Source organism: Aulostomus chinensis, chromosome 18 (assembly GCF_037954235.1).
Source record: "Aulostomus chinensis isolate RoL2024-O1b breed Wild chromosome 18, RoL_Achi_v1.0, whole genome shotgun sequence".
Lineage (NCBI taxonomy): Eukaryota > Metazoa > Chordata > Actinopteri > Syngnathiformes > Aulostomidae > Aulostomus > Aulostomus chinensis.
This window is the reverse complement of record NC_141337.1, coordinates 4,667,501-4,693,596: the sequence shown is the minus strand read 5'-3', so window position 1 is coordinate 4,693,596 and position 26,096 is coordinate 4,667,501. Positions and strand designations below refer to the sequence as shown.

General features: G+C 44.4%; 2 protein-coding genes across 7 annotated transcripts in view; both read left to right on the top strand.

The window, feature by feature from the left end:
* Window positions 1-587: 587 nt before the first annotated feature.
* Window positions 588-4,921, top strand: phb1 (prohibitin 1). Its single transcript, XM_086184329.1, has 7 exons — window positions 588-695; window positions 1,267-1,360; window positions 2,592-2,753; window positions 2,854-2,996; window positions 3,493-3,609; window positions 3,696-3,791; window positions 4,048-4,921. Exons 2-7 carry the CDS (start codon window positions 1,276-1,278, stop codon window positions 4,258-4,260), a joined length of 816 nt encoding a protein of 271 aa, XP_086040455.1. The 5' UTR covers window positions 588-695; window positions 1,267-1,275; the 3' UTR covers window positions 4,261-4,921.
* A 454-nt stretch (window positions 4,922-5,375) lies between these two features.
* The window catches only part of znf652 (zinc finger protein 652), a 22,011-nt gene continuing 1,290 nt past the window's right edge, over window positions 5,376-26,096 (top strand). Inside the window, exons 1-7 of one of the 6 annotated variants that reach the window (XM_086185321.1) lie at window positions 6,956-8,080; window positions 8,775-8,858; window positions 14,387-15,895; window positions 18,194-18,341; window positions 18,734-18,849; window positions 21,246-21,390; window positions 22,818-26,096. The exon at window positions 22,818-26,096 is cut by the window's right edge and continues 1,290 nt beyond it. In XM_086185321.1, the coding sequence (XP_086041447.1) occupies window positions 14,867-15,895; window positions 18,194-18,341; window positions 18,734-18,849; window positions 21,246-21,390; window positions 22,818-23,434 (2,055 nt within the window). In that variant the 5' untranslated portion in view covers window positions 6,956-8,080; window positions 8,775-8,858; window positions 14,387-14,866 and the 3' untranslated portion in view covers window positions 23,435-26,096. Of the gene's footprint in view, window positions 5,504-6,865; window positions 6,920-6,955; window positions 8,381-8,425; window positions 8,946-14,386; window positions 15,896-18,193; window positions 18,342-18,733; window positions 18,850-21,245; window positions 21,391-22,817 lie in introns of those variants that run through there. The other 5 variants (XM_086185323.1, XM_086185326.1, XM_086185324.1 and 2 more) reach the window with 5 other exon arrangements.

Genomic DNA, 26,096 nt, shown 5'->3' with positions numbered 1-26,096 from the left:
AACTCTAGATGTTTCGCGACCTCGTGTGGACACGGACCATACTGCAGACGGTTGTGACGCAACAGAGAGTGCTGGAGAAGAAACAGACGATGTCACGCTGTGGAGCATGGGCACGTCTCTGTGTTATCCGTCTGAAACACATTTTGGTCATGAACCACCACCGAGAACAACGTTTGAGTTGCCAATTTCTACTTGGTGCTCATGCTCATCACATTCGTCAGTCAACCATTTGACCTCTGACCTTCGGGGAAAATGACATCGATCGGTTTATCTCACGTTGAAATGATAAATCCTTTTTTTATTTACAGATGATGCCAATCCAAAGGACGCTGCGTTAAAATCAACCAGCTCTTCAATGATGAAATCTTCTTTATTTCAAAGTTTGCAATACATTTTCAATCAATACAAACAAATAATGATAACACCGTAATTTAAAAAAATACCCTTTCATCCTGTTTTCAGAGGAGGAGCAGAAGCAGGTATTTGCGGCTTGCACTTTTGAGTTTAAAGAGGTTCTCCGATGGGCGGCAGCAAAGAGCACGAGTGCGGTGCGTAAAGCCGTAGAAGAAGAACCCTGTCTTTTGTCCAATCAGATAACGTGTTTCTTGATCCAGTGCGCACGCGTGTGAGGGTAGCTTGTTCATGTGTCGTACGTCGTGTCCGGTGGAGGTCACACACTTCTTGGCGAAACTGAGGTGGGTTATGACAGACGGCTAGGTTGTGATGCTGAAAATCGTCAATAATACAACGTTCAACTAGCACAGCAGTAAATACCCCGAGGCCTGGGGGGATGCTGTCCTTGTTATTCTCTTATAACGTTGTGTAGCGAGTGTTGGTTTGGGCGAACATGAGCATGTCTGTCTGTTAGCAGAGGGGAACATGCGTACTGTTCCACCGGTGGGCAGGCTAGGCTCGGCCAATGCTCCCTATTGCTTCTCTTAAGTAATTTGTTTGTTTTATCCGATGTGCTTTAGTTTTCACTGGTACAGCGTTTTGGTTATGTAGCTTAGCTTGCTAGCTGTCTCGTTCCTCGGCTAGGTGGGAAAAAAGTGAGTGTTATCCAACAAGCTAACGCCTTCAGCCCTGGCATCTCTCAGCTGAAGGCCAAAGACGATAAACACTGGAGAGAAAGTATTTTTAACTGGCTCTTTCATTAACGTCGCACCTCGCACAGGTTCCCATTGTCCGTGCTGCGTTGTAGAAACGTCTGAACTGAAGTATCAGGTGTTTCAACCTCTTGCCTCGTTTTCATTGCTTGTGTTGTAGGTAGTAGACATGGCCAAGCTCATGGAGTCTATTGGCAGGCTGGGACTGGCCCTGGCCATTGGTGGAGGTGTTGTGAACTCTGCCCTTTTTACTGGTGAGTGCTAATCATGAAAAATAAATGTTTCAAATTGTAAAATGTGACTTAACTGGTATTGATTTTTTTTTTTTTGGTGATGCATTACCACCTTTTTAAAAAGGGAAGTTAGCAATAAATAAAAGATATTCCAACACATCATCAGTTAACAGATATTGTCATCATTATGAAAGGCCTTTTTTTTTGTAACCAAATCTTACCTCATTACTATGCTGCCATCTCTGTAGTGTGTTTATCCTCATTAACTTTGCCTGATATCCAGCTGGGACCACTGGTTTTGAGACCAATCAAACTACCGAATTGATGTATGTTTGCAATCACAATGAAAATCTTGGTGTAAGAAGTCAGAGTGGTTCAAACGACAACAGAAAACTATTTGCAGTCGTGCTCCAGTGTAGTGCAGCTGCGCTCAGTGACCAAGGGCGAAGGCTTTTCCTCATAATGTGTAACCAATCAGATTTTGCAGGGGTGAGACGTGAATCAATTTTACCTTTTTGAAAATTTGAATGTTGACCCACTCAGGTGGTCGAGTGGTTAGAGCACATGTCACGTACGCATCTGACCCCGGCATGGAATTCCAGCCGGAGGTCCTTTTCTGCATGTCACACCCTGATCTCTTTCACTTGTTTCCTGTCCGTTTACTGTTAAATAAAGGCACCTATGCCCCCCCCCCCCAATAATTTTTTAAAAAGATTAGATGTCAATATGATTAGAGCTACAACATTGAATCTATTATTTGATTGAATAGATAAATGAATGTTAAAAAAGCACCAAATATCTTGATAATTGATTAATGGTTCCAATCTTTTTTTCGAAGTAAAATCAACAAACATAAAAATCTTTGCTGCCTCTAGATTTGAATATACGGATTCTGCAGCTTGAGTCATTGAGTCCTTTGGACTGTGGGGTTTAGCTCTAGGAAGTTGTGATGAGCATCTTCTTGAACATTTTATCAAGTAAAAAATGATAATGTGCAGATTAATCCCTGATGAAAACTGGCATTAGCTGCGGCCCCTAATCTGAGGTTGTAATCGTATTCCAGTGATCGTTAAAAAAAAAAAACACTGACCATCGGTTGACTCTTATCTGTAAATATTTAAGGTATAAAAACTAATTGAATAAAATTTGATTGTCCACCTCTATGTTAAAGAGTTGAATGTAATTATTCACTTTAAGCCAAAGCTCTATGATGTGTAGATACTTGGTTGAATGTCTTTTCCCCTCGGTGCAGTCGATGCCGGCCACCGGGCGGTGATATTTGACAGGTTCAGAGGAGTTCAGGATGCTGTCGTTGGAGAGGGAACCCACTTCCTCATTCCCTGGGTTCAGAAACCAGTCATTTTTGATTGCCGCTCCCGTCCACGCAACGTTCCCGTCATCACAGGCAGCAAAGGTACGTCAGCATACACACAGTGCTGCACTGTGGACAACGATTTCCTCCTTCACTACTGTGTCAACTATGAGTTACTCATCCCCCCCCCCCCCCCCAACAGATCTACAGAATGTTAACATCACGTTGCGTATCCTCTTCCGGCCTATGACCATCCAACTTCCACGCATCTTCACCAGTATCGGAGAAGACTACGATGAAAGGGTGCTACCATCCATCACGACGGAGGTCTTAAAGGCGGTAGTGGTGAGTATCTGTCGGAAAGAGAAATGGCCAATCGGAGCTAACTGCTGATGCAGGACGCATGGATGGAATAGTGGCAGCCCAGCTGCTTCACACGGCCGTGTCACGTCGACCGATCCATCACCCATCGCTTGGTCACGGACCGTTCAGGCTCCGGGTGCCCCATTGATGCTCGTCCTTCCTGTGTATGCAGCTCAAGTCATCCAGCAAACTGCAGAAATAAACAGAAGTATCAAGAGGACTATTAGTCAGGATAAAACTTACCTCTGAAAGGGGGGTTGGACTGAAGCATCAAATCGATTGATATTCTTTAAATTTTGAATATTTTCTGATTTGAATTCTTGGAGATTTATTCATCTATCACATCACTGCACTCTTGAAAGTGTAGTGATGTGATCTTAGGGGAGGAAAAAAACCAAACAGATTTCATGGGGTCTGATATGATGGAGGCATGCATTTATGAATAAAGTGTGTGTGTTTGTGTGTCTGTCTCTTACAGGCTCGCTTTGATGCCGGTGAGCTCATCACCCAGAGAGAGCTTGTGTCCCGGCAGGTCAGCGAGGACCTCACAGAAAGAGCCTCCACCTTTGGCCTCATCTTGGATGACGTTTCACTGGTATGAAGCAGAGACTTCAGGCATAAACTTTGATCTTTGGGGTGGGATTTTGAATCGGGGCAAACGACTGCATTGTGTTCTTTCAGACACACTTGACCTTCGGTAAGGAGTTCACGGAGGCTGTTGAGATGAAGCAGGTGGCCCAGCAGGAGGCCGAGAGGGCCAGATTTGTTGTAGAAAAGGTATTTTCATTTCATCTTCTCCTGCCACAAGTAGGTTGTGTTTTCCCTCATGTTGGTTTTGCAGGGTTATTTTACAAATTTTATTTCCACTGAACATGGAAGGCCAAGCGGAATGGCCAGAGGGGCTGTTAAATTTGTGGACGGATCTTTTGAACCAAGTGTAAACTTGTGTTTCGGGACTTTGTTGGAATGTAGAATCAAATGTATTTTTTTTGTTGAATCGGCTAATTAAAAAAATGTCCTTTTGTCCCATTAGGCAGAGCAACAGAAGCAGGCCTCCATCATTTCTGCAGAGGGAGATTCCCAGGCTGCTTTGCTCATTGCCAACTCCCTGATGGAGGCCGGCGATGGTCTGGTAGAGTTGCGTAAGCTGGAGGCAGCAGAGGACATCGCCTTCCAGCTCTCCCGCTCCCGTAATGTCACTTATCTGCCCTCAGGACAGGGCACGTTGCTGCAGTTGCCCCAGTGATGACGTCTGATGTCCACGCCACTTCCACTGTCACCAGCCATGGCAGGAAGGGGTGATTGAAAGATTGAAGGACTCTCGCTTCACACACATTCCTCCCACTCGTTCTCTAGTGGCAGAATTGTGGGAGAGAGAGTGAGATGTCTGCCATGATAACTATGAAGTCAACCCTTGTGTATGAGAGTGGGCGATGGGTGGGGTTTAATTGCTGTATCCTTCTACTACTTTTTGTTTTGAAAAGAATTGACAGTGCAGTTAAAAATCAGTCTTTGCCGCAGTAATTCAGAGCACTTCTGGTGTGGAGAGCAAAGCAGAGGTCCCTTAGTAAGGTTGTGATGAACTCGGAAAAGATGAATGTCATTACTGTTTTGTGCTTAAATGTTACCAAATTCATGCAAGGTTCTCCTTTTGGATTCACTAGATCACAACCTATTTCGTTTTCAGAGGGTCTGAAATTTTTGCTTTTTAGAAAGTTTGTCCCTCTCAAGTTGTATTGCCACCCCACCAAATCAGTTAGAATGCACTGTGCCTGTCAGACAGCAGAGTGGTCGTCACTCTTTCCAGCTGCTGATGTGTCTTTAGTTTGTGCTCAGATCATCAAAGCCCGTGTTAAAGAGACTGATCAAAGTAAAAAAAATAAATAAAATAAAATTGTCTTTCTACATCCCAGTGGTCACGCTTGCTTTGTTTTCTGGGGTGGGATATTCTACCCTGTTGAATGTAATCATAACTGCAACCACACGAGGGTGCCTCGCAACTTTTCGTTGGCCTGTCACTTCCTCTCGTCATGGCCCTCTCGGTGCATTAATTGCAATTTGAAACTGGCCGGGGGCTTGGTGAGTTCATCGGTGTCATGGGAAAGGGTTTTTTCGTTTGAATTTCATTTGTTCGTCCTGCAGTTATATTCTGAATCCTTCGACAACGAGCGTTTGCGTCATCACTTTCCTCTCTGTTCAGCTCAGTGGAACTGCGTCCATGTTTTTAGCGTCCTTTACTGGGGGTGTGTGGGGGGGGGGTGTTATTCTCTTTAAAGTGCAAAACCGAAACTGAGGGCTTTCTCAACTGTTGCATGCCAATCACCACCTGTTTTCTGAACATGCTTTTCGGTAGAGTGTCGGTTTAGTCTTTGTCAGTTTCCCTAACCTCCATCAGTCCAGCGTTCAAAAATTCAATTCCTCGAAATAAAACTCATAGTGGAAGAGCTTTGCAACGTTTGAGCCAGTGGAACGGTGACAACAGGGCCAAGGTAAACATAAAAGGACTCTGTACAGATGCACAGCATGTTTACATTTATTCTTCATAACTATGCCTATAAAAACAAAAATCGTCACATGGGGGGGGTGCAGTGCAAACAGTTAAGTTTATTAATATAACATTTCATATGACAGCAGCAAACTCAAGTGCTTGCAAATTGTGAAAAGTTAACCTCATATGACACAATTATTCTATTGAAATAATATTACGCAAGAAACAAACATACAAAATGACAAGAGAACATGTTAAGTTATTAAAAAGGGGAAACATTTTTTTAATAAAGAACCTGTCTACAGAAAAGCTCGTCTTAGACATTTTTAGTCTGCTCTTTACAGTTACGGCAGACATTTCTTGTGCACAGGAGTGAGAAGTGAGAATAAATGTAATTACAAGTTGACTATAGTTCGGGGTGCACCTTCAAGACATCTTTGACCCAGTGCTGCACATTAACCTAGCATGATAGTCGCACAATACTACAAAAAAAAACTGCAAGGTATTGCACATAATTTACGTCAGGTACGTCAAAAAAATATTTTATTCCGTTTAATTTATTTTTATATCTACTTTTTTTGTAATATTTAACCATTAACTTTTCATTTATTTTGAAACTGATGCTAATATATATAGATATAGCGAAATAGAAATATATATCGTTATTCGACCAAAAAATTAATCAGTGAGTTTGGTTCTGACTGAATTTGGAATGATTTGCAATCAATATGCAATTCAATATGGAGAGAGTGACTGTAGAAGTCGTGGGTGCAGCGGGTATAAGTGTCCCCAGTTTATTTTGTTCCTGACGCTGTGGACTATGCAGAAAAAAAAATTCAAAACACTCTTAGGTTGTTTTATTTTGTAATTTTTTTTTTCAAATTTAAAGTGGGGAGTCTCTATATTATTTCATCAATCAAAGTCTTCAGGTATGTGTGCGCGCTCCGCCGCGTCTCTCTCTCTCTTTTTTTTTTTCTTCTTCTTCTTCTTCTTCTTCTTTTGGAGGCGACGAGAATCCAGACACGCCGCCGCGCGCCTGCCTGTCCAGACAGACAGCGGCCTGGGATGAGCGCGGGACGGCGGCGGTGTACGTGCAGGAGCTTGGCCGGGGCCACGTAGCCGGGCCGAGGTCGCCGGTGCTCAGCTCGTATCGCTCATCAACGGCTACCCCCCCCCCCCACACACACACACACACACACACACACACACACTCACTCGCACATCTTTTTTTTTTTTAATTTACAAACTACGGTACTAAGTGGTGTCGCCCCGTGTGAACGTTGAGGGAGGCGTTGGTGGTGGTGGTGGTGGTGGTGGGGGGGGAGCAGTGCGCGTGCAAACCCCCGTCTGAATCTGTGCAACTCTGATTGCTCGAAGGAGGAGGAGGAGGAGGAGGAGGAGGTCGCCCTCGACGGAGGTAAGAGACAGGCAGCTGACAACAAAATATAGCTTCTTCTTTTAAAAGAAAAAAATAGTTATGCATGTACATGTATGACAAGCGTGGTGCCGGTTTAGGGGGAGTGGGGCAGGCAGACGTGGTTGGCCGGTAGCCGGTGGCAGAAGCTACGGAGAGAAATACCCGTGAGCTCAGCTAGCACTGACTTTGTGACAGTGCCGAGTTGAGTGGGTTTGTCAGCACGGCAGCAGTCTGGGTTTTGTTAGGAAAAAGCGGGTCTTTTTTCCACCGTGCACGGGGAGATAAACACGCCGATAACGAAGCATGACGTCGGCTTTTCGTCTCGCTTCGTGTGTCTCGGCTGACTGACACACTTTTCCTCACGTACGTGCAGTGTCGACATTAATGCTGAATTATCTGACGTTAATGTTAGCTTTAAGCTAACTAGCCCCTATCCGGGCGGTTTGGGGGGGTTAAAAAAAAACAAAACAAGTGAAAGTCCCATATCCGTTGGAAGGTAAAGCAGGTCTTCTAACGGAGGTCTCAAGATCGTACAGTTAGTGCCAGCAAATATCGGCGTTCTCCAGGATGAGTAGCTGTGTTGATTATGACTGTACCTTGAGCTAATGTAGCCAAGTTAGCATGTCATGTGTGTGCAGGTTACTACCTATGGAGGACTGCTAGCAAGCTAAGTAGCCGAAGTTGGCCTGGCCTGTACGCGGTTGGTGCTCTTTTCTGCACAACATTGCCTTTGTTTTAACCCTTTATTTGCTTTATACTCGCCACACGTTTTTATCTAGATTCGATTCACCTCTGCAACGCGTAGCCTCACGATACTTCCCCCAAAATTGTGCGTAGTGGCGGTTTTCCCTCTTTGTATTTTCGTTAGCCAGGAATGGAAAGTTTGTTTGGGGCCCAGTCCTGTTGAGTTATTTCATTGCACATCCTATGACTGGTCAGCACTCTGCAAGACCTGAAGCTGACGGTTTTAGTTTCGTGGGTTTTTTTTATTGTTGTTGTTGTTGTTGTTGTTTTTTTGTAACTTTAAATCCCACTGTGCTAATGAGATTTGGATCAAGGAGCATGGATGTTATCTGTGTCAGAACTGAGTAAGGAACAGTGGACTGTCATCCATCAGCCTGTGCTGTCACTCTCCCCGTGCAGGGATGACAAAGGGACTCGGTATGTATTAAACAAGTTCATAACTCCCACTTCTCCCTGATACCTCAGATGACTCACATCGGACCTAAAACACAAAGGTCCTGCCCTACCACACGATTTTGGGCTCTTGGGTCAAATACCTACCGAGGCATGGGGCACCCCTGCAGTGCACCACACAGTGAGCTGGTTAAGGTCTTATGAGTTTGGACTGAGTTAGGAATGTGAACCCTCACACGGTCCCCTCCGAGCTGCAAAGGGGAAAAGCTCATTAAAGTCTAGACTTGAGAGGGAGCGTGGATTTGAGGAGCTGCATAATAAGAGGTAAACGTGACGCATTTTGACTGCCTCAGAAAGTCTCATCTGCTCTCCTGTCACAGTTCAGCCGAACCCTCGTGAACGCCGGCACTATTTAATTCTGTTGGTTTAAGTGTTATACAGTACCTTTGCAGTTAAGCTGGCATCCTGCGCCAGTCAAATCTTAAGCCGTAGTAGTATGACTGACTGTGTGGCTCACCCGATACGAAATGAGTTTTGGTTTCTTGTCATATCTCTGAGACATGATTGAGGAAGGCTTTAAATTGGAATACACTTTGATTTCTGTGCATTAGCTATGCTTTGGATTACTGAAATGAGCTGTCAGAGAGACGCGTTCATTGATGCATTTGTTTTCTTTCTTTCTTTCTTTCTTTCTTTTTTTTTTAAACTGGGTGCAAAGTTCATCTCTGATTACTGTCCAAACTGAAATAGGTGGACACAAACGATCGCCGTCCCGGAAGGTCTGACCTCACGATGCCAGAAGGTGATTTTGTTTCTCGACTAATTACCGATGTTACTGAGAAGACTTGTGCTCAGAACTTCCCACATCAAAGGCTCGCATTATTTCACTGTGAGTGAAACTTCGAAATGAGTCATCATTGATCATGATAAGCTTGAGAAGGGATTTTTTTTTTCAATATTTGTTATATAACCACACGGTGGGTTCATTTACACGTTTTTTTTTTTTAATATTTGTTTATCAGTCTGATGTTCTGAAGCGCAAAGTTAAACTCTTCATGTCATTTTGATCAAGCAATTACCCAGCACATGCTTAAAAGAAAATAGTAGAAAGAGCTGATGAGATCGAGGGAGGGTTTTTTTATGTTGTTGTTTTGGGGGGGGGGGTTGCTCCCCACACATTAAGTTAACATTCTGTGTCATGCAGACGCAGGATCATTGATATGGCTTTGTGTCAAAGACAGCCATGTGAGTTGAGTTGTCCTGTCAGTGCCAACCTCACCCTTCTCGTGGTCTTAATGCTCTCAGAGCTGCTGTCCTGTTCTCAGAAGGGATCAGAGTCAGCATGCACAGGAAAACAGGTGTGTGTGTGTGTGTGTGTGTGTGTGTGTGTGTGTGTGTGTGTGTGTGTGTGTCTTTTTATGTGTGGGTTGAAATTCTCGACTGATTGTCAAACTTGGCTTTCACTGAACGGATAAAACACAGCAGGGTGCTAACATTCTGCCTCTTGTTGTTGTTGTTGTTATTATTTGGGGAAACGCTTCTTTTCTTCTTCGTCTCTTTTTTTTTTTTTTTTTTTTAATTCCCACATCAGTACGTCACTTTGGGTGAATTGAGTGAATCATCCAGATTTGATGTGGGGACGGGTGAGTCCTCTTAACAATTCCCCCAGTGTGCTTGTGACACGCTCGTATGAGCAAGCAGCATTGAAGGATGGGTGCTAGGGATCGGTGCATTGTACCGTGAGGTTGCACACCTTTCTCTGCTGGCTCGTTTTGAGTGGCAAGAGCACCTGAGGTAAGAAGGGGCGTTTGTTTCTTCTCCGCTGGCCGACCGTTTGGTTCTGACTTTTCACATCATTAGTGCTGTAGGTTATGTACAGATGAGGGACTGTGGGGTGGGGGGGGGTCACCCTTGTTAATTTTGTCCCGAGACTGCACGATGTGTAACGGCACATGTGAAACTCTCGTTAGCGTTAAGGAAGCTAGATGGCCCACTCCTCCTTTGCTTTTTTGCAGGGCTGCCAATGAAAGAAGCTGCTTTCATTCTTTGAGATGTTAAAAACAGAGCCTGACATGTTGTTTTTGTTTTTGTTTTTGTTTTTTTTAACTTGCCAGGGGCTACTGGGTGATCTGTATTTTGTTTTAGCCCTGAATGAATGCAGATGCTTGACAATCTTTTTTTGGGGGGGGGGGGGCAGTGTTCATCCACCAGCAGAGACTTGTAGAATCCATACCAGTGTGTTGAAGCTGTTTTTTTTTTTTTTGCTTGTTTGTTTGTTTCCTTAATTTTGTCACATTATAAAACACGTGGTCCTTGAGATCGCCACAGATCTCATTAATTTAGTTGTCCGTATCAAGAAAACTTTTCTTCAAATGAATTTGAAACTCGGTCACGCCATATTAGCTTCTACCAGTGTTGCGGTGGTGCTGACGTGACTGTGGAGGAGCTATGCTAACTCTCAGGATGTGACGCTAATCTACTTCTTAACTAGGCCGAACTGTAGCTCGTCCACTGACACTGCTTTCAAAAAGTAATTCAACAAAGTTTAAAACTATTCTGCTTGGGGGAGGGGGGGGGGGGGGGGGTTTGCTGGTCGTGGGAAAAGAATTGACAAAATGCAGAAGTAGACTTTTTATTTTTTAGATAGAAAATCAGAAAAGGATATCGAACTCTTTACAATTTTACACTCAAACTATGTTGTGGAAAATGGTCACAGTCTTGATTGCTGGCAGTCAGTTAGTAACAAGGATTCAACGTTAAATAAGGAGTGTAGTATTTGGAGGAGAGTTATGTCTCGAATAAATATATATGTATATAAAAACCAGCGTTCTTGTCTGTAGATGTTAAATTTGACAATTAAAAAAAAAAGTCATTGTTTTTGTGCATTAAAACAAATTTCCTATTTATAGAAGCATGTAGCAGCTGAGACCTTTGTCACATAGCTTATTATCTGATAGCTTGGCATTGGTGTTGTTCCTACAACATGATTACTGTTGGGGCAGGGGTATGAGTTAATTAACAAGTTATAGGAACAACACAACAATATCAGATAGTACGTCAACACTAATGTGATTTAGGGCTGGTTGGTAAGGTTTTAGTCATCGTGCTTGCGTTTGCGTCCCCGAACAAAGAAATAAACGTCTGGCTTTCATAAATGCATGCTAGGCGCACATTATTGCATTTAGTTCCACTCGCATCATTTGGTCTGGCCTGTTATTTATCAGAAAGATGAGTGACAGCGGGAACAAGAAAATAAGGAATGAGTGCACAAAGATGGAGATTATGGCAATCAAAAGAGGATTTGGCCAGGACCGCAGTTCAAATTGACAATCCACATTAACAACGTGAAGTTGCCAGAAAATGTGGCTTTTTTTTTTTTTTTTTTTTTTTAAGTGGAGCTGTCGTTTGAAATAATTGTAGGTTTTTCATCATGGATAGATTTTTTTTTTTTTTTTTTTTAATTCCGTTGGCTAAGATAAGCTATTAGAAATACTGTACAAGTAAAACACATATGTAGCCAGGGAGTAGCTAAAGGACTGTAGGGGGGGCTTAGGAAAGGCTGGCTATCTGACTAGTTTGTGATAGATGGGTAATGTAGGAGGATAGAGGCTGGGGGGCGACAGCAATCCCTTTCAACTCAAAGTGCATGAACTTATGAAACTCTCGTTAACGTAGATGACCAAAGACAGTTAAACACAAATTACCTTTGAATATTATTAAACAGCACAGATTATTAAACAAGCAGACCACTGTATTCAAGATAAGCAAAGGCAAGACATTTATTAACAACAATTATGAGTCCCATATATTCCCTCCCCTGCCGGCTACGCACACACACCCACACACACACACTCACGGTACCGATCTGAGTCCAGGACCGACGGTGCGCACGTTGGAGCTCGTATTGATTCACATAAGGCAGACGATTGGGGGCGTGACGTCACCAATGAACGGGATGGGCTCCTTCGTAGGTGAGCGGTAATCCGGTCAGCTCCGGTGCTGTTGGCGGTAGGCAGCAATCCTCCCGGTGGCACGTCTTGAACGGATGCTGGTCTCACTGCGCATCAATATTAGCAGCCGGCGGCTAGCAAGGCTGGCCAACTTGACGCACAGCTAACAGGCGATCCTGCTAGCTTTCCTCTGGGCTCCCGCAGCAATCGAGCAGCTCGCCAAACGATACTGCACCGCGAATTACTGTCTCTCAATGGAAGGCAGGTCTCTCAGACCTCAACCCCTGGTAACCAGTCCAACCGTAGAGAGGAGCTCTCTCTACCTTCCAGACTTAGCTTGCTAGCTGACGGACGTAAAAAACTCACTTCACAGAACCAACCGAGAACTTCACTTTTTTCCCGCTCCACCAAGACGCGTTCCAACGTCACGTACGCCAAGCAAAACCACGCCCATTAACCCGGTGCTCACAGCACTCAAAACACAATATAAACACACCCTCATAAACACACATGAAATGCATTGAAAATGATAAAGGAAAATGACTGAGGGGAAAATAGGGCCTATTTAGGAAAAATTGAACTCCTTAACTAAATAGAATGAACTTGCAATGACATTGTGTGCCTTATAGATGCAACTTTAAAAAAAAAAAAAGTAAATAGTGCTCTTGAAAAAGTTACAGAAATGAAGTGACTGTGTGGTTGCCTGCAAGAGAGACAGTTGTGTTGATAAGATGGAGTTATCACATCTGGTAGAACTTAATAGCTCGATGCGTCCCTCTTTTGTTCTCACTCTTTCTCTTTGGGATCTTGTACTTAGAATTGCTATCAGTCTGACACTGGCCCAAAACCCTGCATTGGTTATCAGAAATGTCTATGAATATAATTGGATCCAACCCATCAGTCCGGATTCCCAGTAAATGAGCAACATGCTGCAACATGCAGAACCGAAGCGATGATGGTAACAGACGAGTGGCATGTGTCAAGTGTTGCATAACTGAGTCAGGGTGCGTGTGTGTGTGTGTATAAGTGGGGAATATCCTGAAATATTTCACAGATGTGTTTTTAGATGGCAGGTGAAGCAATGGGCAACAGTAGGATTATGTTATTAAACTGTCTTTCTATCTGTATCGGACATCAGCTCTTGCAGATGCTTCACGTGTATCAGTCCTGTAAATTAAAGATTAGAAAAGTACTCGTAATTGACAGTTTAGGGAGGAGCTGAACATGAAAGTCCCCTTTGGCCGACTTGTTTTCTCTGTAGATGTCGGAGTGCTGTTTATTAAAGGAAATAAGGCATACAGTGTTTGCTGTTTCCAAGAACCCCCCCCCCCCCAAAAAAAAATTTTGTTTTTCTGCTGGAGGTTTTCAAGAGAAGAACCCACCCTGGTGCACACTCACGTTAGCACCCAGGGTGGGGGGTTGTTTGTGTTAGACCAGGACACCCAGGTGTCGATGCGTGCAAACATAGGGAGCATACACGCCGCAAAAGAAAGAAATCCACAAAAATAGATTTTGTCTTCTAGTTTTCATAAAACATGATGACATTTCCAAACTGTGCAGTGCTAATGCTTAATTCAGTACTTGAAATACAGTTTCCTGTGGTTTCTATTTGCAATACAAGCTCCTGAGCTGCGGTTACACTCCGTTGCAGTTAGTTGAAGGCGCGCCGTTGAAAACAGAAGTCTCGTATTTATTCATCGCTTTACCACAGTTGTACTCAAAACTAGAGCCCCAATTTAACAACAGCTTTTGAGGGGCAACTTCTGGGTTTGACCTGATTTGAAAATTTATTCTAGACACAACTGGGGTCCATATCAAAACAGTGTAGCATAAAGTAATCTAAAAATCATTAACGCACACACACACACACACACACACGCACAGTGAATGCTTTTGTGTACTTCGTTGCAGCTGAGGTGTCTCATGGCGGCAATATTTTTTTCTTTTTCAAAATATCTAAGATCTTGTCAGGCACTCTTCATATTCTGCTTACAATAAAATAATTGTGTCCTGAAGACCTGAACGGGTCCCGTCTCATCGCTTAATCAAACAATCTGTGCGGTATATTTTCTTTTCAGTGAGTCATTTAATGTCTTAATTACAAAAAAAGTATTGTTGCATTCCTTTCCGATCTTTATGAGTTTGTTTGTTGTATCTTCTTTTCTTTTTTTTTCTGTTCAACTTGTTGTTTTGAAATATTCCGTTTTTAGAAATTCAGTTCACATGCATTCATGTGTGAAGGCAGTGGTTTACTCTCCCATACACAGCACTGAAAGGTTTGATGGTGATTGTGGCTGTAGTTTCAGTTCAGACTCTGGTGACATGACAGCGGAAGTGCACCTTTTGTGATCTCATCTGTGTTTCCTATCTCGTCCCGTAGGTAATGCACTGTAAATGGCTCTTCAGGCGAGACACAGAAGTCCTCATGGCGTTCGGTCCATCTTCACCCTATCTGATGTTTGAAGACGGTGGCACCTTGCAGGACTTTTGGAAAAACTGAATGTGGGAGCCTCTACTTCTCATAACAACTTAAGAGAAACCGAGCTTCAAATGTTCAGCCTGAAAATTCATGGGAACTTTGGTTTGACAGTCTGATTTTTAAGCATATGGAACAATACTTGGAACAGATTGGATGTCTTTCCAACTTCATTTCCTACCTTGGACAGCATGGATGCTCTCTTTGAATCAGGTTGACCTTCTCTCACCTCATCCCCTCCTTCCTGTCTTTTCCATAGAAGGAGGGCGGGGGAGTGGTGTGGCGCCCCCTGCCCCTCCTTGTAAAGTGGGCAAGTCCACTTAGGCAGTTATTCTTTACAGTTGCCTTGAGCTCCCACCAACTCCATCCCTCCATTCCCTCTTCATGAAATCCTGCCAGAGCCTCAAGGAAGAGGTTTCCGTCCCTAGCCTTGGCGGGATGTCACAGGAGGAAGGACGCAGGGCGCAGGTGTCTCAGTCTTACTTTCACCCCCCTAATCCAGATCTGGACCTGACAGGTAAACTGTACAAAAGAGAAGTAGGTGGCAAGCCTTACTCCGTGTTAGTGGACAATAAAATGGCGGGCAAGACATCAATTGGAGATTTGATGCCCAGCCAACATGTGACTCAACAGCAACATCAGCACTATTTTAGAGAGGGAGGAGCAGGGCAGGAGGTGGGCACACAAGGTCCCCAGGCCACCAATGAGGGCACCTCTGATGACACTGAAGACGACGACGAGGATGAGGATGAAGAGGGTGAGGAGGAGGATGGTGAGGAGGAGGAGGAGGGATTCAAGCGTGAGCAGATCATTGTTGAAGTGAACCTCAACAATCAGACCCTTCATGTTTCCAAGGGGGACAACAAAACTGGAACCGCAGCAGACGACTCTGAGAGAGCTGGCAGCGACGATGACGAGGAGGAGGAGGAGGAAGAGGAGGATGAAGACAGCCCCGATGAAGAGGACGATGAAGATGATGAGGAGGAGGATGAGATTGAGAGTCGAAGAACAAGGTCAAAGAGGGCCGCTCGGGTAGCAGGTAGTACAGCAGCTTCCAGCCAGCCGCGGAGGAAGAGCCTCCGAACAGCTCTGAGCACGGCCTCTGCTGGAATGACCACCAGGGGACGGCGGAAACATATGGAGCCCCCGAAGAGCAAACGAAGATCAGCGAGATCAGCGCCATCATCTGCTGGCTCCACGACCACCATGACAGGAGGGAAGACAGAGGTGGAGGAGAAGGAGATGCTGGCGTGTGAAAAGTGCCCCCGTGTGTTCAACACTCGCTGGTACCTGGAGAAGCACATGAACGTCACGCACCGTAGAATGCAGATTTGTGACAAATGTGGCAAGAAGTTTGTCCTGGAGAGTGAGCTGGCCTTACACCAGCAGACTGACTGTGAGAAGAACATCCAGGTAATCAAGAAAAACCTCACCAATCGTATGTCTGTCGTCACAAATCCACATTTTATTTTATGCAGGCCTGTATTTCTGACAGTACTACACATGTAAGGTGGTATAGTTCCTTTTAGAATACTGATACACGAGTTCAAGCATTCACGTCATCTGCAGTCAAAATTGATTATGATATTTCCTTAGATGTCTCCTTCATAAAACTAATGATAATGAGGTAGAAGACGAGTGCATTCACAAGAGGAAAAATACATTTGTTTTGCTTTTCAAGAAATGCTCTCATTAAGGGGGGGAAAAAAGCAGCTTTTTTGAGTTAACAACAAGATAGTTTTGTCAGAATTCTGAGAAATGTTGTCCCTTTAAAAACAAACTCTGCTCTGTTTTCGGGATTAAAGAAATACCAGAAAAATGTGCAAGAAGCACTCGGATGCACAGAGTACAGTTGCTGCTGTTTGTTAATCAGCCAGATCCTCCAGCCTGGCCCTGATGTATGATTTCAGTTGGAGAGAGACAAAAGTCTCTGTGTGGTAGAATAAATAATTTCCCCCTACATGCAAGATAGGTCGCTGCCTCCTGTCACATGTGGCCGAGTGAGCTGTTGAGGTCATGGCTGTGGTCCTGGTACCTGCACTGACCCAGCCAGCACTTGAAATCATGCATTTCTGTTAGAGGTTCTGGGTCATTAGCAGCAGCAGCAAGTGTACTCCATGCAGGAGGGAGCTTCCTGCAGAATTCTGGGGTTAATTCAGAGAAACTCAACGAAAAATGTGCCCATGAAATCGTTTCTGTGAATCCTGATATCGTGATCATAAAAAAACTTCCTTTTTTTTTTCTTTTCTTTTTTGTTTTTGTCCCCCCCCCCCCTTGAAAGCCTTTCTCAGATTTTTGAATCATTAAAAAGGGTCATTTAGAAACACAAAATTTGTTTTTGCTCGGTAAATGTATCACACTTCCGTTGGTACAAAGTGAAAGAACAAGTTATTGTTTCAGAGCTAGATTTAATGACTCGAGCCATTATTAGTCTGAGTGAACAGGGAAACTGTCAACTTGGTGACTTTAATAGACTGAACAGCGGAGCACATATCAATGTACTGAAAGCCCTTTGTTGTCATTGATGGCATTTATTTGAGGATGTAGTTTTGAGGAACCCAAAATTGGGTTCCTATTGCGCTCTGAGTACACTGAATGTAACTTGAAGCTGCTGCCAAACTCGACTGCAACAATATTCATAACGTCAGCAACGAAAAAAGGTCAAGCTATTGCTGTAGAGCTGCTGTAGGTTTTTCAGTTAAGAATACTGCATGTTAAGGCTGCACAGTTCATAAGAATTTTATTGAAATTGCTACATGGCCAACAGTGTAATGTGTAGTATCTGTTCAAGGGTAATTCTGTGTCATATGTTGATACCGCAGAGATTTCCTACCTAACTGTAAGGTTCTTTGGCTTAAGAAAGCATTCTATATTAACATATCCCAGTATTAGTCATCAGTAGCAGTCAAGAACATCATGCAGCCCTGCCCCCTGGTGATAAAACCTCAGCCACACTCCAACTTTTGTTTCTCCTCCGTGCAATCTTTGCTTTGAGATATTTTGCCAAAAATAACATGTCCTTTATGGGATGCAGTTCTTCAGAACATGTCTTTTTCGTTGCATCAAATGAAAACATATTTGAATTATTCATATATGTGCAAACAAAAACAAAAAAACTTTGAAAATGAAAATGTTTTGGATAATTCATCTTTTTGTAAGATCAAGTCTTCGTCTTAATCTGCTCTTGATCTCTCACATAAGCCAATATGCACAAGAGTGGGTTTGAGGTCCCTGGTCAAGATGGAAAACAATGCATGCACAGCCTTATGGAACTGGGAAAGAGATCAAACTTTCCAAAAACAGCCCACATGATTGCTTGGCTGGGGTCTGATTCTTTGATGTAAGGAGTTTTAACTGTTAGCGGCAGCCCGAAGCTGTGGGGATGCTACCCTGCAGCCTGCCCGGCGCTTCACAAGATACCTGTCACAGAACTGGAGGTGATTTGGCTAATTTGAATCCAGTTGGGGGGGGGGGGGGGGGGGGGTTCATATTAAATTGAGCATCTGTATGCTCACAGCTGATGCCATCAGAAGAGGGACTCAAGTAAATTTGAGCAGGTGTGTTTTCCCCCAGCAGAGGGAGCTTGAGTATAATGGAAATGAAAGCGTCTCATGACTATCCAGTTTCGTTGCTCTGAATATTCATCCCCCCTTGGAGGGAAAAAAAAAAAAGGGGGCTTAATTTAACATCTTTCCCTGCTTCTTTTTCCAGTGTGTCGCTTGCAACAAGTCTTTTAAGAAGCTATGGTCATTGCATGAGCACATTAAGATCGTGCATGGCTATGCGGAAAAGAAGTTCTCCTGTGAAATCTGTGAGAAGAAATTCTACACTATGGCTCACGTCCGCAAGCACATGGTTGGTAAGTGGCAGAGCCTGGGCTCCTGCTGAGGTGGAACATCCCCCACTAGGGACGTAGGCCACCAGATGGCTCTCACTTCAATGACATTGAGCCCCATCTTCATGTTTTATGTTAACAGTATGGTTCATGGTCTATGATTTGACTTTTGTTTAGCCTTTTATTTTTTTTTAACCACAAAACTGAGATGTTTTTGATGCATCAGATAAATTCCCTTTCAGTCCACACATTCAGTTGATCCAAGAAGTAATACAATAGAGTAGAAATGCTCATCAAGCTTTGTGCGGCATCTCTGCCGTAGCAGTAACAGTCTTTTCTCAAATTGCATTTAAGGTACAAGCTATTACCTAATCCTTTGTCCGTCTTTCCAACAACCATCTTTTCCCCCCAAACAGCTCACACCAAGGACATGCCCTTTACCTGTGAGACATGTGGGAAGTCCTTCAAACGCAGCATGTCTTTAAAAGTTCACTCGCTCCAGCATTCTGGAGAGAAGCCCTTCCGTTGTGAGGTAAGACACCGCGGTGGCCCTGTGCTGACATGATGGGTTGCACTCCCAAAAATCAATGAGTGGATTTAATTTGAGGTCTGGTTGAGACGGATTGTCGCACACATCATGAGACACAATCGGAGTCAAAACCAAGGCTGGCGTCACACGGATTGATCGACCCTCTCTCCTGGGTAATATGGGCGCTACAGTATATTCCCTCACTTGGGATGTAACAACTTTTTGAAGGTTTTGTCCTTCAGTGTGGTCACTGATGCTTGAGGGATGCGAACCACACAGGTTTTTGCCCGCCGTGGAGGAGCCAGTACGAAATGACAATATGAAGCATCGCCACAAATGAGAGATGACGTGACGCAGCTGGGCTTCTAACAACACACTAGCAACTCAGTCACTTGAGCTGTCATTAGTTTTTGAGAATAAGGCTCTCAAAAGCCTTTGGGGGTGGGGGGGGGGGGGGGGGGGCTAAATCAACTAACTATTTTAATATTGGCATGGAGAGACAAATTGTTTGTCCAGTGGCCACATTGTTGCATCCTGACAAATGCGCAATGCACAACATTTCTGTTAAGAAGTGAAATTAAAGCTCTAAGTTTAGTGAGGCGGGCTGTTCCTGTATTTAGGGCGGTTAACTAGTTAGTGTCTGACTTAGCAGGGCTCCATGCAGGCTCTCTCGAAAGGCTCAATTTAGCAGAACAATTGTAGTTCAAGATGGGAATTAACTGCCCCCCCCCACCCCAGTTCCCAAGCCTTTATCCTTTGCCTTCTTCTTTTTTTTTCCTCTCTTTTTTTTTTTTCATGGATCACAAGACTATACATTTCTCGCGCGCTGCAGCCTGAATTCCTAAGTTAATGAGTTTCCCCCTGGCAGACATAGCCAACCTAAATTTCCTGTCCTAGACATCCACATTGCTGTCATACTGGAATGATGGCGTTAATTACATGTCATAAACACACAGGCATATGTCGTCTTTTTTTTTTTTTTTTTTAAGGTTCCGTAGTCTCATCTAACCTGCTTGTTTTGAGTTTGAGTGATTCGGCACTCAGTGGTGGTTACAGTTTTGCACCCTTTCGACTGCGGGAAGCCTCGACGTCGCTCTCACTCTTAAGTTTGTGCGGGGGAGCGTTTGGTGAGCGACTTCCAGAGTAGCTGGTTTTATTCAGCGGGTGCATTTCTGACGAGGACCATCCAGCTGTACTCTGAATATTCATCAGATTGTTAAGGTGCAGGTCACAGTGCAGCCTGACTATGTCAAGCATTAGCGTTAGCGAACCACACATACACAACATTCACCAGTTAACCAGAACACGAGGTAAATGTGGAACAAAATGTTCCTGTGACTCCCTCTCTCTCTCACCCGTTCTTTCGCTCTCTTCTGGATGCATTCTGTCACGTTCTGTATATAAAGATATCCTCGATTTCTTTTTGGTGTATTATCCTTTCCCAGCTCATAAATTAAGTGTAAGTTGACAGATGGGGTGCTTTGCTTCCACCCGAGGCCCTTGTACACCCAACCATGCGAACATACGGCACACAGGGACCATGTGTGTGTGGGTGGAGCTGCTCTAATTAAATGTATGAGGTTGTCCTACACTGTAATGTGTGATTACAAGTTTTTATTAAGGGAGTGTTTAAACTAAAAGGCCTCTTTTATTTTTTTGATGGTCTAGCACTTGAGAGAGCCACAGGGAAGAAAAAAAAACAAAAAAAATGGGTGGTTTGTTTTCAGAGTTGGTGTTCTCGAGGTATTTATTTAGCCAGGTGGTGTCAGTGAGACTAGAAATATCTCACTTTTGGAAAAGACCTGACCAAAAAGAAGAGGGAAAAAAAAGCATGCGCTCATCTTTTCTTTCTTTCTTTTTTACTTTTAGTCTGTCTTTAGTCTTTTAGTTTAACACTGTACAGCACTTTGGCCAGTTCTCACTGTTTTTAAATGTGCTATATAAATTAAACTTACTTACTTACTTACTTAACTCCCTCCAAATAAATTCTGAAATGTTCCTTCCATATAAATGATTGATTTGGGTTAAAACACACAGGTTTCCCTGCTGTATGTCTGTCTTGGCCTCAGCACCCTCGTGTGCTGACATTAATCACGTCATTCCTGATTTGTCCCAGTAACCTGGTTTCTCACGCACATGGAAAGATCACACACATGTTGATCCCTCCAACGAAACCAAGGAAGTCACCATCTGAATGGAAGTAGACGTGGAGTCTTTCAACCCTTGATTATCATTATAAAAAAACTTGGTATAAACTCCCCCCCCCCTTTCTCAACCAAGGAGTTTGTGTGTGTGTGTGTGAGAGAGAGAAAACTGATCTTCAGCCCAAATCAAGAGTTCTGCTTCATCTGTGGCGTTTGCTCGTCATCTGAAAGGTTCTGCTCTGTCTCTTTCTCTAGAACTGTGACGAGCGGTTCCAATACAAGTACCAGCTGCGCTCCCACATGAGCATTCACATCGGACACAAACAGTTCATGTGCCAATGGTGTGGCAAAGACTTCAACATGAAACAGTATTTCGACGAGCACATGAAAACACATACAGGTGAGAAAGTTGCCGCAGAATTGCATCGACCATCTCGTGAACTTCCATCTTGATTCCAGCTCTAAATTAGATGTTCGCTGAAGCTTTTCCAGGGAAGCTTTTCTTTCTTTATTTAGGGAAGACCCTTGCTTTTTCCATTTGGGGGAAGCTAGAGCTCAACATTCCTAAGCACTCCAGGTAACAGGTTAGGCTTCCTGCTTTGCTTGGTAGAAATGTGAACAGGAATTCAAATGAGGTGCTTCAAGTGCTTTTTGCTGCGGTACGTCCTTCATCAGATGGAATACTTTCAATCTGCCTGCTTCAGTTCCAAATTCAGGTGCTCTACAACTCTGAAATATTCCACAAAATATTGGCCAAACAACCTCGTTCTCAGGCTCAGACGCTCCACCAGGCAGCCAGTCGCCACACTCCCTAAAAAAGGAAGGAGGTGGGATATCGCCAAGATGAACATTATAGCAGGAGAGAGGCTTCGCCCAGTTTTTTGTAATGAGAGGGACATCCAAAATCAAAGAGCCTTGCATACATTGTGGCTTATAATGACTAGTCAAACATATGCTGCATTACATCCCTATGATTTTCTGAGCCTGCAGCATTGCTATTTTCCAAGAGCAAATGTAGCCAGAACATCTTCCAGTATTTTTCCCTCAGCCGTGACTGTCTTGGGTGGACACACTGCTCTCTGTTGGCCCTCGTGCTTCTATTTGTGATGTATAATTACAGTGCCCTTTCCTCTCCCTACAGCTAGTAACCAATTTAGCAGCTTGAAGGAGAGGACACACCCAGCTGTGTCCTGTAATAGGCTGTACACATGTTGAACACGGACTCCCCAACTTTGTCTCATTCCACTCACGGATTTTTCATGAATTTTTATGTGTGTCATGTAACCGTTATAAAGACCGGCACATTAGCTGTCACCTTTTGATATTCATTTGGTTTGGTGGCGCTTCACGGATAGCATGCCAGAATAAGGCATTTGGAGAGCCCTTCTGTTGCCAGTTAATAGATGGCTGTGTGGGTGGCAGCAGGCGCATTCAGTAGCTCCATAGAGGGAGGTTAATGAGAGTGGCATTCCAACTGAGCTGCTGCTGTTCATTTTCACATCTCCTCTCCTCAAAGTGCGAATTGTAATAGCTTCCTGCGGAGTGGGTGGGTTGACAGCAAAGACCCACAATTCAAGATGGCAACTTATTTGCATTTTTTAAAGAGAACTGTTGCACTCGTTAGAGCGAAATGGTTAGAGGGAGGAAAAAAGTTAACTGTCTATCGGAGAGCTGTAATTGTTTTAAATTTGGAGATGTCATGTATGACTTCCAAAGATTTGGCTGAAAAGCACTGCCTTGTTTTGTCTCGTGGCATCAGTCTTTTTTCCTTCTTTTTTTTGTCTGTCACTGTCACACATCAGTCTTTTCTTTTCTAAATCTGTGCAGGAGAGAAGCCTTTCATCTGTGAAATCTGTGGGAAGAGCTTCACCAGCCGGCCCAACATGAAGCGCCACCGCCGCACCCACACCGGGGAGAAGCCGTATCCGTGCGAGGTGTGCGGCCAGCGCTTCCGCTTCTCCAACATGCTCAAAGCACACAAAGAGAAGTGTTTTCGGGTCACCAGCCCTGTGGTTCTGCAAACCAGCGGCCCACCTGTGCCTGTCCGCCTCTTTGCCAACACTTTCTCCTCCTCCTCCTCTGGCCCCGGCCCCTCAGTGGCCACCCAGGCCACCGACTCAGCCCCCCTGGGCCTAAGCCCGTCGGGAGGGCCCATGCCTCCACGAGGCTCCGTGGGACACACATTCTCCCATGTGCCGCTCCACTCAACCCCCTCTCACCATCATCCACACCTCCAGCCAACCCAGCAACATCTGTCAAACACACCCCAACCTGCCCCATCTCACCCCCACCACCACCTGGCCGTGCCCCCAGTCTCCCACCTGCCCCCTCCCCCAGCCCTTTTTAAGAGTGAGCCCCTAAATCACTGTGGGCATGAAGACAGTGGCTACATGCACCACATGGCACCCCCTGACAAGGGTCCCGGAGCCCCACAACACCACTGAACCATCACCACTGAACTGTGCACCCAGTCTGCACCCAGACCACGCCTTGTTTCCCCTCCCACGGTCCTGCCTCAGTTTCTCAGGTCCTGTTCAGACCTGGCGTTAATACATGTCTTGGGTGATCTGATCACAGGTAGACAGCTCCTGAGTTCAGCTTTAAATGTACCCAAGATGTTCAGATCGCATTAGGAGGTGATCTTGGATTCGTATTGCCACGTTCTATTAGCGGTGTGTGAATGTGGGTTCCACAGATGGACCTCCTGCTCAGCTGCTGCTCCCAGGGGAACTAAACGCACTCGTACTCATTCGGTTCTCAAATCGTGTGCACTGGCTTTGCCACAATGTCTGAAAATTTCAAAAAGCCCATGTGGATATTAATGTATCCAAACACAGTGGGTGATTTGGTTGACCTGGAACATGCCAAAGAATAGACACTGTCTGTATCGTCTGACATTTGCAAATGGAAATAATGCGCGTTTGTTTTGCATGTAGAGTGAGGAAGTGAGATCCTACAGTGCCGCTCGTCGGGAATTCTAACGTCAGGCGTGAACCGCCAGAGTCGGTCTACTCGTGATCAGACCACTGGAGACGGGTGTTGAGGCTGCTTCTGGACAGGGCCTCAGTTTCATGGCCCCTGATGTAAGGGTGCTCCTCTCATACGGATATAAATAAGTCAAGCTAAACATACGCGAGCGTGAAAGATTCAGACTGATAACACGCTCAATGCACATTATTTAAGTAAAATGCCTACTTAGAAACCCTGGTCAACTGACAAAGACTTTTCAACCTCTAGAATTATTTTTCATGAATTTTTTTGTGTTTTTTTTTTTTTTTTGTCGGGAAATCTATACAAAATGACTAACCTTTAAGTTTCTCTGTACATTGAGGGGTGAAAAGTATCTCCTTTTCATCAAAAGCTGCTGATGGAAGTGGATGTATGTATGTATTAGCTTCTTAGATCATCAAAGATGAGTGTCATTGAACTTTCCGCTAGAAAAGTTGACTTGTTGTTGCACATTGGTCAGGCCTGTACTCCCCATAGCAATACTCAACCTGTCCTCCTAGTTGTACTTCAAGAGCCACGGGCCACATAGATGTTTAAAGAATGTTGTAACTGGTTCTACCTGAGCAAGCAGTTCAAGACACAGTGCCATTGGTGACGGTGTGAAAGGGGGAGGGATTTTTGTAAAGGACAATGGAGAATCAAGTTTTGTAAATGGTTAGTTGAATCTAGACAAAGTCGTGAGATTCTTAACATGGTTTAATGGTGCTTTCCATTCCAGTACATAACCTATTTCTTAATTATTCTTTTCCATTCAATTTTCCGAAGTGTAACAGTACAAAATGAGAATGTGTCGTGTTTCACTGATCATGTCTTGCCTGCCGGGTTTTTTTATTAGCAGTCAAGGATTGACTGGATCTCGTGAGACTCAGGTTATGCAGGACATGTTCTGGGCACTCGCACATACAAGACAAAGACCATTGGGTCACTGATTCACTTGGTGTGATCAGTGCTACATCAGCTTTCAGTACTGTTGGTCAACAGATGCTTTTAGATAACGGATGACTGTCAAATACTGCCACTGTGAGGGGCCAGACACGCGGCCCCGTCAGGATTTACCCCACCTCCCTTCGCTGCTGTCGAAATGATACGGGTTACCATGTTAAAGGTCATTTGGCATACTCGGTGTACACACCTGGGACCTTTTTCATCAGTTCTTAACAGGCAGTTATGCATATTCCTCTCAGCCTACTATTCCATGGTTTGGTGTGGGGCCTTGTTTGGAATGTTGGAGGATGATTCTGGTATTTTACAACCTTTTGCCCTATTTTCTCATGTTTGGGTGCAAACGAGTGATGGGGGACCAAGAGCATTGGAACCGCTCCAGTACTGAGCAGCCGCAGTGTTGTCAAGCTTCTGCGTCAAAGTCTGTCCACTAAGAGTGCTTGTTTTTGTCCCTGACTGGCTCAGATTCCCATCAGTCTGAACGTCACGGAAAGTTTCTGCGCACACAAGACCTGCGTCGAGCCTGCGCCTGAGGGCAGGAAGTTGTGTGTGAGTTGCTTCTGGGGACAAAGTGAAGTTGGAGTAACGGGCTCAGTGTTAACTAAGATTAAAACATGGCAAGAGCTGTCGCTTGTGCATTTCTGATTTGTGTGAATGAAACGACGTGCAGCAACTGAGAAAGCTTCCACGGGCTGCTTTTGTTGAGCTGACAAACCGCTAACAGGAACACGACGTTTGTAATACGGGAACATGAGGTCACTGTTACACCTCACGGTTTGTATAAAAGTATACAAAGACCGAACGAGGGAACAAATGGTTCGGGAAGTATCTGCAAGAGGCTGGAGCTCGTTGTTTTTGCCACAGAGTGACCATTTTTAGTGAATCGAATCCATCAAAGCTCATTTTCCTGAAAGAAAAATCCCGATCCGGGAGCAGAGACGGCTGCTGCACGCAGAGCAGAGGTCATGTTATTTGCTAAAGTTATTGTGTTGACCCGGCATCAGTACACATGAAAGCACTGAGCGATAAGAGCGAAAACAATCTTTCAGTAACTTTCTATTTGGAAATGTCAGGGATTGTTGCTGGCAAGGGTAGGGATCCCTGATGATAACATCTGAACCAGTCAGTGACAAACACAAGCACAGTTAGTGGACA